This window comes from Rhamphochromis longiceps, linkage group LG4 (genome assembly GCF_057381845.1).
Source record: "Rhamphochromis longiceps isolate RC_006_pf linkage group LG4, R_longiceps_female_GT1.1, whole genome shotgun sequence".
NCBI lineage: Eukaryota > Metazoa > Chordata > Actinopteri > Cichliformes > Cichlidae > Rhamphochromis > Rhamphochromis longiceps.
In genome coordinates this window covers 10516969-10529379 of record NC_140560.1, presented here as the reverse complement: position 1 = coordinate 10529379, position 12411 = coordinate 10516969, and the positions used below count along the sequence as shown (strand labels likewise).

The window sequence follows — 12411 nt, the reverse complement described above, 5'->3', positions numbered from 1 at the left end:
CCAGCGCAATCGTCGGCCCAGCACTGGAACAGTTTGATTGGCTGCTCGATTGCGATCGTGCCATTGGACGGAAGTGAGTGAGCATCTCTTAATCTGATTGGTGATTCATACTTCGAGGTTGTTGGCTGTATGATGGGCGTGGCTTTTACCCGATGAAGTGGAAAATGTGCAATAGGGGACATTTTGATGTGTGAAGGAAAAAGGCGTCCGCAGTTTAAACACTTTACATTTTTCCAGGATGCAGTGACGCCACCGGGAGAGTAACTGTGTTTTCTGACGCTGTGTAACGGCCCGAAGAGTCGGTGCAAGATAAACATGCTTCAGACGAGGCGGACTCCCGATGCTACTCGCGGCTTTATTTCCCTTTAGCTTCAGCAGGAGTTGTAAGGTACCTTATGCAACGAGTACAGCGCAAAAATAGCTTCTCTATGCCAAGATAAAGTATGGATGGGTGGAGCGCTATCCCTGCCTCGGATAATGACCCGTCCAGCTCGGAGGGGGAATACATGGTGGAGCAGGGACCCGTAGAGGGAGCGGCGGACAGGGAGCAGCAGCGGGGTAACGTGGACGGGATGGACGACATGGGCAACGGTGCTGTCGGGTTTGGGATGAGTGGGACAGGGGAGGGCAAAGTGGTGCTGGGTCGACTCGGACAGAGAGACGACAAAGAACTGAGGTACCTGCACTTGCTGTGGGAGCCGGGGCGAGGAGAGTTCGGTGCGGGTGATGTGGCGTGCAAACTGGGGAAGATAACGGGGAGCAGGGCCAGGCGGCACCACAGAGCCGTGCGGAACCTGGGTCCCATCGGTAAAGATGTTTATGGTAAGCAACGGTATGGTAAAAGAAATAGTGTGTGCGGAGTTGTAGTTATGTGTTTGAAAATGTCGCTGCACAAACTAAGTAGTGCTGTGCAAGACTGCAAATGTTGGTATCGATCCGATACCAAGTGAATAACAGGTCGAGTGTTGCCGATACCGATGCTTTTAACCTATAAAGGTTATGTCATGAGATGAATCATCATCAATTTGCAAATTCTTTTGAAACTAACTAACCAGCACTAACTCATACTGCTAATGTCACATAAACTGAGAGCTGGTATGGTAACAGTGAAAATGCATGTCAGTAAGTAATGCATGCTGAGAAGATGTGTCACAGTGAATAAGAACATAATTCTCAGTATTGAAGTTCTTATTCCTGTGTTGTTAATTGATAAAATGCTCCTCTGTATAAGGTCTCACATCTAATGCAGTGCAGTTTGCTTCTTTCCATGAAATCCGGAAGAAATACTAATGTCCCTGTCATTGAATGTTTTCTTTTAACAGCTGCCAAAAGACTGAGGGAAGCAGCAAACAGCAATGATATTGACACAGGTATGAACAATGTTTTTTTTATGTAGCAGATTAAAACAGGGTTGACAGACAGGCAAAAGCCAGAATATTAAATTTAAAAAGAAAGGCTGACATTAAAGCCAAAAACAGAACAGGGTAACATTAGAGATTACATGGAAAACACGGCATAGACATACATGAAAGACAAATTGCCAACATAATTAGTAATACTAACAAAAATGTGCTTTTTGTGAGCCTTGGGCTTTTAAATGTAATTTTTACTCTTGGAATAGCCAGTAAAACACTGCGACGTGACCACATTGTAATTAATGCACCAGCACAAATGCCACCAACGACATTGACCACTTCAGTGTAGGTTACATCATAGCCTTCACAAAGTTTCACCCCACAAGTTAAAATCAGGCCTAAAGATCAACTCTACAAGGAGAAAGGTCAGGATTGAGGTGATGTGATGACATTTGCTAAAACATCAGAAAGCCTAGCTGCTGCATTTTTAAGTAGTTGGAGGTGAGTGAGTGACTTTTCATTTATACCCAGAAGGAGAGAATTGCATGGGGTCTTGCTTAAACAAAAGAAAAGCATGGGCGAATACAGTAAAACACCTTGCGAGCACTGTCTGGGAGGGATGACTTCAAGTTGTGTTTTTCTATTTCCTTTTTTTGAAATTCACATTTTCTTCCTCAGTCCGAAAGCTCCTGCAAGATGATATAGACCCCTGTGCAGCAGATGACAAAGGAAGGACAGCTCTTCATTTCTCTTCGTGCAATGGCAATGAGAGCATTGGTAGGTTGTCAGTGGCAGATTTTGTTTACTGCGCTTCATATAACTCTGACTGATGCTCATAAATGTCCTTACCTTTACCTGGATTTAATATCAGTTGATCATTGTTCTTTCCCAATGTCTGTTTTATGTTTATAGTGCAGTTGCTGCTGAGCCACGGTGCTGACCCCAACCAGCGAGACAGTCTGGGGAATACCCCCCTCCATCTGGGTAAGAGACCATGACCCAGAAAACTCAAAACTAAAACTGAAGTCAGATTTCTGCATCGGATCGTGTATTTCTTTCACAATTCACTTTTTTCACCCCATGTTCCTACAGCGGCCTGTACCAACCATGTGCCTGTAATCACCACACTGCTAAGGGGAGGTAAGACTTTTGTACAGCAGCTAAATTCTCCATCTTTGTGAAACAATTACCAGAACTATATTGCTTTAGATATTATAAGGAGGTGTATCGCCCTAAGGAAACGTGTAAGAATTCATGCATGTTTCTTTTTAAGCACTTGGAACAGTGGAAATGGGGGTGGAGTACTCCAGTTACAATGACATTTGTTTTTTACCAGTGTAGTTTGTCCAAAAACTTAACGCTCAAGTCTGGCAGATAATTAAAATCCAGTGCATATGCATCAGCCGATCAGAGATTTGTCTATCAGCTGCTAATAATTCACCACAGAGTGTCCTGATATGGTAATACACCAGACAACATGCAGTACAATGTGGTGTTAGTAGGGTTGTAGTTAGCCAGCTAGCTTTAAATTAGACATGATACTTGACTCTGGCGGTGGCTAATTTATGGTGTTAGCTAATAAATTAATAAAGTACACAAGCTAATATTAGCCTGAAGAAAGACAGCTTGAGGCAGGTTTTGAGCATGGACTGAGTATGTAAAAGATGGACATAGCTTCCAGATCTGAAAAACTATGCAAATATGGAAGTGCCCAGAACCTCTGACTCATTTTAATGGCCACAAGGAGGCGACGCATCTGGTTTTATAGAAATCTATCAAATAATATTCCCACCTCCCTTGATCAGTACGCTCACTTTATTGTGTGATTGAGCCTCCATCAGCCTCTAAGCTTGCAGTATTCTTGTTTCTTGGCCTTACTGCCCCTCACTCTTCAGTTCTGGTTTCAGAACTGCAAGAAACTTTCGTAACAGGGTTTCGCTAAACAGTTGGTGATGTCACAGTGACTTTGTCCATCTTTTATATACAATCTCTGGTTTTGATCTACAACACCAAATGAGGCTCTTGACTCAAATGCCCTGTGGATGTCTGTTGTTTTTCCCCAAATTGTGCCATATTCCCATCTGACCAGAAAGGCCTCACTAGAAAAAAACAAACCATGTAGCTCATATGTTGGACGGGAAACTCGTTAGCTTGATAATTGATTTCTTCATGGCTGCCATCTTTAATCTGAGTTAATAAATGAGGAAATGTGATGATAACTTAATTAGAATTTAAAGGCAATTGAAGGTAATGGGTAATTGAGAGGTTTATTTGTTATTGTTTTTCTTAAGGAGCCCGCGTGGATGCCCTTGATCGAGCTGGCAGGACCCCACTGCATCTAGCACGCTCTAAGCTGAACATTTTGCAGGAGGGAGATTCACGCAGCTTAGAAACACTGAGAGGGGAAGTCACACAGGTAGAAAATGGCTTTACTTTCTTAGAATAGTAGATGCAAACTGAGTTTGGAAACACGCAGTCTGACTCTGCCGCTCTTCCCCATTGATGGAGAATTTTTATGTTTTTTTTTTTATCTGCCTGTCAGATTATTCAGATGCTGAGAGAATACCTGAATTTAATGGGCCAGAGTGAAGCTAAAGAGAGGCTGGAGCACATTTCGACACAGTTGGAGCACACGCGCACCAAAGAGCAGGTGAGACCTCATCACTCAGTCTTCAATTCTCCTATTCAGATGGACGCATAATATTTGGACAACGCAACAAAACTTTAATATGTATTTTAGATTTGTGTTTTTTTTCTCACCAGCTCTTACACAGCTCTGTGGTTTTCTTACAGGTGGATGAAGTGACTGACTTATTGGCCAGTTTTACATCACTCAGTCTACAGAAACAGAATTTGGGCGACAGGTAGAAGATAAAACACTGAAGAAGTGAAACTCAGCGCCTCTTTTTTTTTTGGGGGGGGGGGGCACAAGCTTCTGCTTTACTAGCTTCGACCTGGCCAGCACGAGCTGAACCACCACGCTGTGGTCATCTCTTAAACTGAGCGTTAAGATAAATTGCCCTTTGGAACAGTTGTACTTTTTGTTATATATGTTTGTTTTGGTAATTATTTGGTTGTTCTCAAACTGTGGGCTGTACCTCACTGGTGGGGTACAAAGCCACTGCATGTGGCTTCATATATGTGTGTGTGTGTGTGTGTGTGTGTGTGTGTGTGTGTGTGTGTGTGTGTGTGTGTGTGTGTGTGTGTGTGTGTGTGTTTAAATGAGTGTTGTTTTGATGTTATGCTGACGTTTTGTTTTTTTTTTAATTAATGAATGCCAAAAATTGTGCGTTTTGGTGATTGAACTTAAACAACGGTGAGAGTTTCGCAGTTTGTCCAGGGTGCTAACAGTGCTACACAACATTATTATCTTGGCTAAAATGATTAGATGCTAATCATATAAGAACCCCCCTCACCAGGACAAAACACACTGAGAACAGGAAGCTAGTGGAAGTGCTGCGCGAGTGACAGCATTTGAGTCAACGTGCGATTGTGTTTGTGTGCTCATGCTAATTTCTTGCAGGTTACCAGTAAAGATTATTTGAGACAAAATAATTTAACATTTATCACTGTTGTGATTTTTGGTTCTTATGGACAGCCTCTTTGTATCGTTGCCTTTTCCTCTTGTGTTGCATGTCTGTGTGAACTGTACTGTAAGATTGACTTGGTTGTTAGAAACTGATGTAAATCAATAAATTGTTATCTTTGGATATATGTATAGTATTTTTGTCTGTGTCTTTATATGAGAGGGCCTTTGTAGTTGTCATTTGTTTCAGTGGATACAGAGATTTAATCAAAGGCTTGCTAATATGGCTACTTTTACGCCGATTGGCTACGTTACCTAAGCCCCTCCCCCCGCACCGACGCGTATTGTCTCGCCGATACTAAAGATGGCGACGGGACCCGCGTAAATTGGAGATCTCTTGGAGGTAGTAAAAATTATTTTTCTTCACCTCCCGGTGTTTCCAAACTACACATTCTTGCACTGCATAGGAGATGGAGACAGGAGCGGAGTTAAACGCATGCCCGCGGGTTTCTTTTGTCCACTTGAGCTGACCGCGGCCTAGCTTGTGGGAAAAGCCTCGGGCTTTCCTTAGCGCTGTTCGCCGGCTAGCTCAAGGCACACTCGGCATGACTGATTGGGAGCCTTTAAATGTTGGGAAGCGACAGGGTGAAAGTGGATAGAGAGGGGGGTGTGTTTGTGTATCTTTACGAAAGTAGGCGGGAAATTTTCTTTAGCTGTAATTTTCTGTAACTCTTTTTATAGGAGTGGGGCTATATTATAAATGCAGTATAACACAAATAGCATTTTTCCTGAAGTAACTGCTACTCATTGAGCACTTTTAGGTACATCCAAGCTGCTTCGAGGGCTGAGTGTAGGATTAACCGGGAATAGTTAAAGCAAGACATAATCTGTTTGCAAGGAAATTATACCTGACTATTATTTTCACTTGTAACATTTACTGAAACTGCTCTGACTCTCTTTCCCCCTGGTGTTGATATGTTATTTAATGTCTGGACTAGTGTTTTGATTTTTGCTCTTGGTGTTTTTACTTAACAGGTCGGTGTGTTGTCTGACATCTCATATCAAGTGTTGGCAAAGGGGAGACCATGGCTTTTGAGGAGATCAAGGGTAGAGAAGCCATTGGTAATGAAGTGTGACTTTAGTACCCCCAGAAACACAAACGAACTGTAACAAAACTGCATTTTAGTCTAATCGCTGCTCTTCTGAATGAGATGCACATGTGACCAGAATAATTAGGGTTTTTTTTTCTTGTGGAAGCCAGAAATATGACGTGGATTTTGTGCATTTTAGATGTGGGAATGGAGGGAGACAGGGGGCTCGTGGCTGGTCGCAGCCAGAGGGAGAAGAGGAGGTCGTACAAAGATCTGTTGAGGGAAGAGGAGGAGATTGCTGCTGAAGTACGGAAGTCTTCCAAGAAAAGGCCTAAGGTAAGTTATTTGTCATCAGTAGCTCACCGTCAGTGTTCATGATGGAAGCTATTTATTATGGTTTTGATATTTTTCAAATCAGGATTCAGAACTTTTCATGCTGGGAGGAGAATCACACAAAAAGAAGAAAAAGCATAGCGATGACTACCATTACAGAGGTGAGTGGTTGTGTTTTAATTTAACACTGGGAAGATATATTGTCATGTTGTGTTCTTGTAATTGAGCTTGTATTTTTCTTCCTTTTTATTCTCTCAACAGACCATGATGGTTCAGGCCCTCCTCCCCACAAGAAGAAGCACAAGTCTTCGGACCGCTCCCCGCCCCTTTCTTCTCCCTCATCATCCCATCCCACAGATACGGCGATGGGTCTCCTGCAGGCTATCACCTCTCCCCTGGCCACAGGTTCAGATCCCAGCCCCCACTTGCATAAGAAGCCCTCCTACCCGTCCTTCTCTTCGCACTCTTCCAAGGACCGCAAACGTGAGAGCAGCGGCGGCGGTGGAAGCACGGGGAGCCATTCTTCTTTCTCTCACTCCCGTCCCACCTCTTCGTCATCATCTTCCTCCAAGAAGCACTCCTCCAGCTCCTCTTCCTCCAAATCCTCTCTGTTCCACGGCGGCGTCCCCAAAGAAGAGCCCTTGACATTACGTGAAGCGGATGGGCTGAAGATGAAGCTCATCATGTCGCCAGAGAAAGAGGAGGGAGAGAGCTTCCCATGCACGCCGCACTCCTCCAAAGGAGGGGTGAAGAAAGAGAAGGATCGGGAGGGGGCACTACCTTCAAAGTCGCCCAAGAAGAAGCTGCAGCAGAATAGAGATCCGCTGCCTGTGGTGGGGAAAGAGGTGGAAGTGGAAGGTAGGATGAATCTGTACATTCGATCAAAAAATGTTCAAATTTGGATTAATCACTTACAAAAAAAAGTCTGACTTAAGACTTTTGCACAGTTCTGTATACACAGCACACTATCCATTTCCTCAGTTTTTATTTTTTCTTAAATTAATATTTGTTATTCTGCTCTGGTATGAAGGACATTATGGAGGTGGCATGGGAGATGAAAGCTCTTCTTCTGGGGCAGAACTGGAGGCAGGTGAACTGGTTATAGACGATTCATATACGCACTTGTCAAAAAAGAAGAAGAAGAGCAAGAAAAGCAAAAAGAAAAAGGACAAAGAAAAAGACAGAGACAAGGAGAAAAGTGGGAAGGACAAGAAGCACAGCAAAGGATTTAGCGGTGAGTTCACTCAGAAGCATTTTTTTGGAAACACTTTGTCCTGCATTTTTGGTATTGGAATCAAACTGTGGAAACAGAGGCGTCTCTATTGTTTATACATGATCATAAAAACACAGTTTACACTTTTTGGGACCGTCTTTGCTAGTTAGCCAGCTAGCCAGACTCATGTCTAGCTGCCAGCAGTTATTGTGGTTTCATGCCAACATTTAATAATTGGTTTCCTTATGGCTGACAAGAGGAAACCTGCTGCATCAGGGTTTCACTTGGAAAATTTAGCTTTAGTCAGCTTCAACTCTCCCCATGGTTTTTGTTAGTTGTTAAAAGTGTCAGCATAACTGTAACCATAACTGTTAACAACATAACACGTGCTGATTTACTATACTAATACACTTTTCTAATGTTAGGAACCTTAGGAAATGCACTAACATTGATACAGTGATACTTAAATTCGTGTTTTACAGGGTAGTTATACCAAAGTCATGCGCTTTGGTATAACTACCCTGAGTCATGGTATTAATGTGGTGCAATCAGTCTTTCAGAAAACGCAGCTAAATGCAATACACTAAGTTAAAAATAAATTAAACATCAGGGCAACTCCAGAAAACTCAGCATTCTCTAAAAATAGTTTAGGCTGTTTGCTTAAGCAAAGTGTCCAAGAGGACTGGCTAAATATGAACGTTTTTCCACCTCAAGTGAAGGTAACAGTGTATGTCTGTATAAGTCTGTAGTTACTTGAGATACAGTTAGCTTCAGTTTATGCTCCATTTAAAAAAAAATAGTAACATACTGTCAGATGTCAAAATCAAATCCACTGTCATTGTGTTGGATAAAAAGACAGAAAAACAAACAAACAGCTGCAAGGCGATAATGAGTTAACTTGGAAAGTATTTCAGTGCTCGACAGCGTGAGGAGGGCAAGTGGAGCCTGAGCTGTTCCTCTCTGGGTGACAGACACATTTCTAGGGCTAGCAAACTAAATGTTTCAGGTGTCTGATATCCTCTGTTTTCATAAAGCATTTTTAAAATCGGCTTCCTATGTTCAGGTTCAGTGTTCACCTCAAGTCAGTGAGGCATAGGTAAGTGATTGCCTCATGAAAGCCCAGTTCAGCATGAAACAAGGATCAGCAGTAACCACACAATGCAACTGTAATAGAATAAACAATGATAAAGATAAAACAAACTACACTGTGCATAGTGTTCAAAATAAAGATAAACATAAAAATGTGATCAACAAAAAAGAATAAACAACTGTGGTAAGAGTATATTGTTGTCATGTCAAGTACATTAAGATAAAAACTAGTGTGTGAAGTTGGCAAACAACATTATGACAAACAGTCTGAGCAGACTGATGAATGGGACCTGACCGGTTTGAATGTCTCATGATGTGATTTGTCTTCTGATTAATGCTGTCAACACAGTGGCTTTTGATGACTAAGGGAAATGGCATTTGAAGGTTTCTGCCAGGAAACTCTGCTTTCGAGGACACCGTCGAGTGTGGGATTTAGCTAGGTTTGAAGCAGAAGCATTTCATTATCCTTTAGTTCTCACCGAGAGCTTTCGCAAATGATATCAAGGAAGGAGGTGGCATTTAGAGGCTGAAGTCTTTAAAAGCTCTTTGTAATGTAAACACAGCTGTAACGTTGGCAGGGGAAAAGCCAGTGATTCTTTTCCTATTCACTGCTGCTACATTTTACAGCACGCTTAAGCTGAAATGAATTGATGTGACTGCTGAAGCTTTATAGCTTAAAATGATGTAGGTTAAACAGCAGCCACCACCTCTTTTTCTAGTAGTGATACCGGCCTGGAGGCATGTTTAACGGGTGGGGTTAGTCATGAGGGCCCTCTCTGAGTTAGTCACTTTGAAGCACTTTGAACTAAGTGTGAGCTAAAAACCACTGGGAGGAGGGTGCTATAGGCTCCAGATTCTCAATAACAATATTTCTGATGATATAGAAAAATGCTACTTGTATTCAGCAGCATTTATAAGTTTAAGTAAATAAAGGTTATTTGCCATCCTCCTTTTCCAGTTAGCTACTGCCATTAGTGGCAGTCAGCAGCTGCACAATATTGTTAGTGATTTAAAAAAAAAATCCACCTGGGATGTTGGATCTTGGGTTGAACTTTTTTATCCAGCTGCTTAAAGCCCAGCGTTCCCACCGTCTAACCTAATCAGTAATTTCCTCTTCCTGTCATATGGTGTAAATTTGTTTGCTTTTAGACTGCATAACACCAACTTCTAGTATCTCCTCCTTCATAGTCTGGTTGTACTTGATCGTGTTTTTGTGGTTTCCACTTTTAGCAGGAACCGTTTTCTTGCATATTCTGCAAAGCGTTGTGCTTTGTTTGAGGCTGTTTCAGGTACTAAACTGTCATCAGAGACCAACACAGGATTGTGTCATTGCTTCCTTAGAGGAGAAGGGAATTAATGCAGTTATTGGGCAGTTGAATTGATGAGTATTAATACTGACTCCATCCATAACAATGTTTCACAAAAGGGCCCATTTCTTTTCTGAAGCCAGTGTAATTAACTCTACATCTGCCCATTTATCTTTGTATGACTGTCACCAGACTCATCAAAGAGCCACAGTCACTCCCATCTCACGGTCACTCACAGTGCTGTGGGCCCTATGTATGCCATGGGCACGCCTATCCCTCCGCACCACCACCAAGGCAGCGACGGTACGACAGAGAAGAAGAAGAAGGAGGACAAAGATCGAGACAAGCACGAGAAGGATAAAGATAAGGTGAGATAGTATTTAGTTACATTTCTCGTTCTTTGTAAGGAAATGTTAATGATGTGCTCAATTGTTGTTGTTGTTTTTCTGTCATCAAGCCCAAGAAGAAAAACACAACAGCGTATCAGGTGTTCTGTAAGGAGTACAGGGTCAACATAAATGCAGAACAGCCGGGACTAGGTGAGAAAAACTTTGAAATACAGTATAATTTGTGATGAAGCACTTTAAATCTAACGGTAAGAAAAAAACATATAAACTGAATGGGTTTGCATATAATCTGCAGTGTTTGGCGAACTGAGTAAAAAGTTGGCAGAGGTTTGGAAGGCGATGCCTGAAAAGGACAAGCTGGTAGGTTTTTGTCTTTTGCTATAATCCAGTGTGGCTTACACTTAAGTGCTGGTGGTGTGCTTCATGTGTGTGTTTTTCTGTAGGTTTGGAGGCAGAAAGCTCAGTATTTGCAGCACAAACAAAACAAAGCTGAAGCCACGACGGTCAAACACAAGACGTCCAGCGAGACCAAAAGCAAAGGTATATTTGACTGTGAGCGCGGTGTTTTTTTTAGTCCACTCACTGTTGGATCTTTGCTGCCGTCTGTAAGTGCCGTTTTCTCTGTAAAGTTGCAGGGACATCGACAGGAGTGGTGTCTCCAACCAGAGCGCCTGGCACCATGTCCCTGTCCCCGGCTCGAGTCCCAGATGTCGATCCCATCGATGCAGCGGCTCACCTGCAGCTGCTGGGAGAGTCTCTGTCCCTAATTGGACATCGGCTCCAGGAAACAGAGGTGAGTTTTAAATGCGCACACCTATAAAAGCTTTTATCTAGAAATAAAAGCATAAATGCAAAGTTTTAAATTGAATTTGTTAATGTGCAATGAAACCAGTAAGCCATGTTTTCTCGCACTAGGGGATGGTGGCTGTATCCGGGAGTTTGTCTGTTCTTCTGGACTCTATCTTGTGCGCGCTGGGCCCGCTGACCTGTCTCACAGCACAGATACCACAGTTAAATGGATGTCCTCGAAACGTCCTGGTATCGTACCATCAGCTTCATTCAATTCTTCACAGATTCTGCTGTTAAACGTTTCTGCTTGTTTTTGATAACCGTTCAATGTATAATATGTGGTTTTTATCGCTAACTGCTAACAAAGCTCTTGTCTCCTCCTGTCAGTCAAATACATTGGACAACATCGCCTACATCATGCCTGGACTTTGAGGAAAAGATGACTGGAAATCTGGGAGAAACACTTGACCAGGGAGATCCTTTGGACTTTAATTTAAGCCTCGGCTTGGCATTTGAAAAATGTGGATATTTTTAGCATCGATGTGTTTTTAAAGTGTATTTTTTTAAGAACTTGTTTCTCTTAGATTTCTAATTGCTGTATTTTTGAATGGAACATGTTAATCTTACAAGGCACGTCAGCTTGGTTTTACTGTTACTGTACAACTGTCTGTTTTATGGATGGATGTAGTGGACTGAATGTGTGTGTTTGTGTATGCTTAGCTCTTCAGTGGCACGTTAATTGCGTGAGAGTTCAATACATGTCTACATATTGAACTTTTTTCTTTTTTACAGACGTGTACAGAAACCTTTAAGTTCCCTGCTAATCACTGACATAATGTAATATATTTCACATCTGCTTAGTTGTTCTTTTATTCTGTATAAATGACTCATTTTATACATGTAATATTTTACTGTGTATATAACATGTGAAAACTTGATTGAATACACCTTTAGGTGTGACTTTGTTGTCGTGAAGAGCTGTTCCAACAATTCACCGCCGGCTTAAACTTGAACCATGTGGCAACATTAAAATGATCACTTCCCAGATTCAGCTAATATTTTTTAATGAATTCTGAGTGTCCATGCTTCCATGTTTATGTCAAATGTTGACCCTACCATTCAGTTTTCACAGTAGAAATTTAGACTCGTCAGACCAGGTACCATCCACTACTCTCTGATTGTGGTGAACTGTAGCCTCAGTTTCTTTTTCATAACTGACAGGACTGGCACCATGTGTGGTTTTCTGCTGCTGGAGCCCATCAGCTTCAAGGTTTGATGCGTTGTTTAGTCAGATCTTGTGCATACTGTGGCTGTAATTATTTAAATTACAGTTAACTAAGTCATTGGATATTTTCTTTTAT

At 42.0% G+C, this 12411-nt stretch overlaps 2 protein-coding genes across 2 annotated transcripts; both read left to right on the top strand.

Moving 5' to 3' along the window:
• Positions 1–137: 137 nt before the first annotated feature.
• On the top strand, positions 138–5065 carry ankrd54 (ankyrin repeat domain 54). Its single transcript, XM_085403213.1, has 8 exons — positions 138–822; positions 1323–1370; positions 2034–2132; positions 2268–2339; positions 2448–2495; positions 3647–3771; positions 3898–4005; positions 4149–5065. Exons 1-8 carry the CDS (start codon positions 444–446, stop codon positions 4221–4223), a joined length of 954 nt encoding a protein of 317 aa, XP_085259339.1. The 5' UTR covers positions 138–443; the 3' UTR covers positions 4224–5065.
• Positions 5066–5149: 84 nt separating this feature from the next.
• On the top strand, positions 5150–12095 carry hmgxb4a (HMG box domain containing 4a). The gene is made up of 13 exons (XM_085403212.1): positions 5150–5284; positions 5917–6003; positions 6172–6308; positions 6391–6466; positions 6567–7163; positions 7336–7539; positions 10107–10282; positions 10372–10453; positions 10557–10621; positions 10705–10801; positions 10891–11054; positions 11177–11299; positions 11438–12095. The coding sequence occupies exons 2-13, from the start codon at positions 5967–5969 to the stop codon at positions 11480–11482; spliced, it is 1803 nt and encodes a 600-aa protein (XP_085259338.1). The 5' UTR covers positions 5150–5284; positions 5917–5966; the 3' UTR covers positions 11483–12095.
• Positions 12096–12411: the final 316 nt, after the last annotated feature.

Coding starts and splice junctions, on each gene's coding strand:
- hmgxb4a (XM_085403212.1), top strand. CDS start 5,967: ATGGCTTTTGAGGAGATCAAGGGTAGAGAAGCCATTG. Junction 6,004..6,171: donor CAAGGGTAGAGAAGCCATTG/GTAATGAAGTGT, acceptor TGTGCATTTTAG/ATGTGGGAATGGAGGGAGAC. Junction 6,467..6,566: donor CGATGACTACCATTACAGAG/GTGAGTGGTTGT, acceptor TTCTCTCAACAG/ACCATGATGGTTCAGGCCCT.
- ankrd54 (XM_085403213.1), top strand. CDS start 444: ATGGATGGGTGGAGCGCTATCCCTGCCTCGGATAATGACCCGTCCAGC. Junction 3,772..3,897: donor TGAGAGGGGAAGTCACACAG/GTAGAAAATGGC, acceptor TCTGCCTGTCAG/ATTATTCAGATGCTGAGAGA. Junction 4,006..4,148: donor ACACGCGCACCAAAGAGCAG/GTGAGACCTCAT, acceptor GTTTTCTTACAG/GTGGATGAAGTGACTGACTT.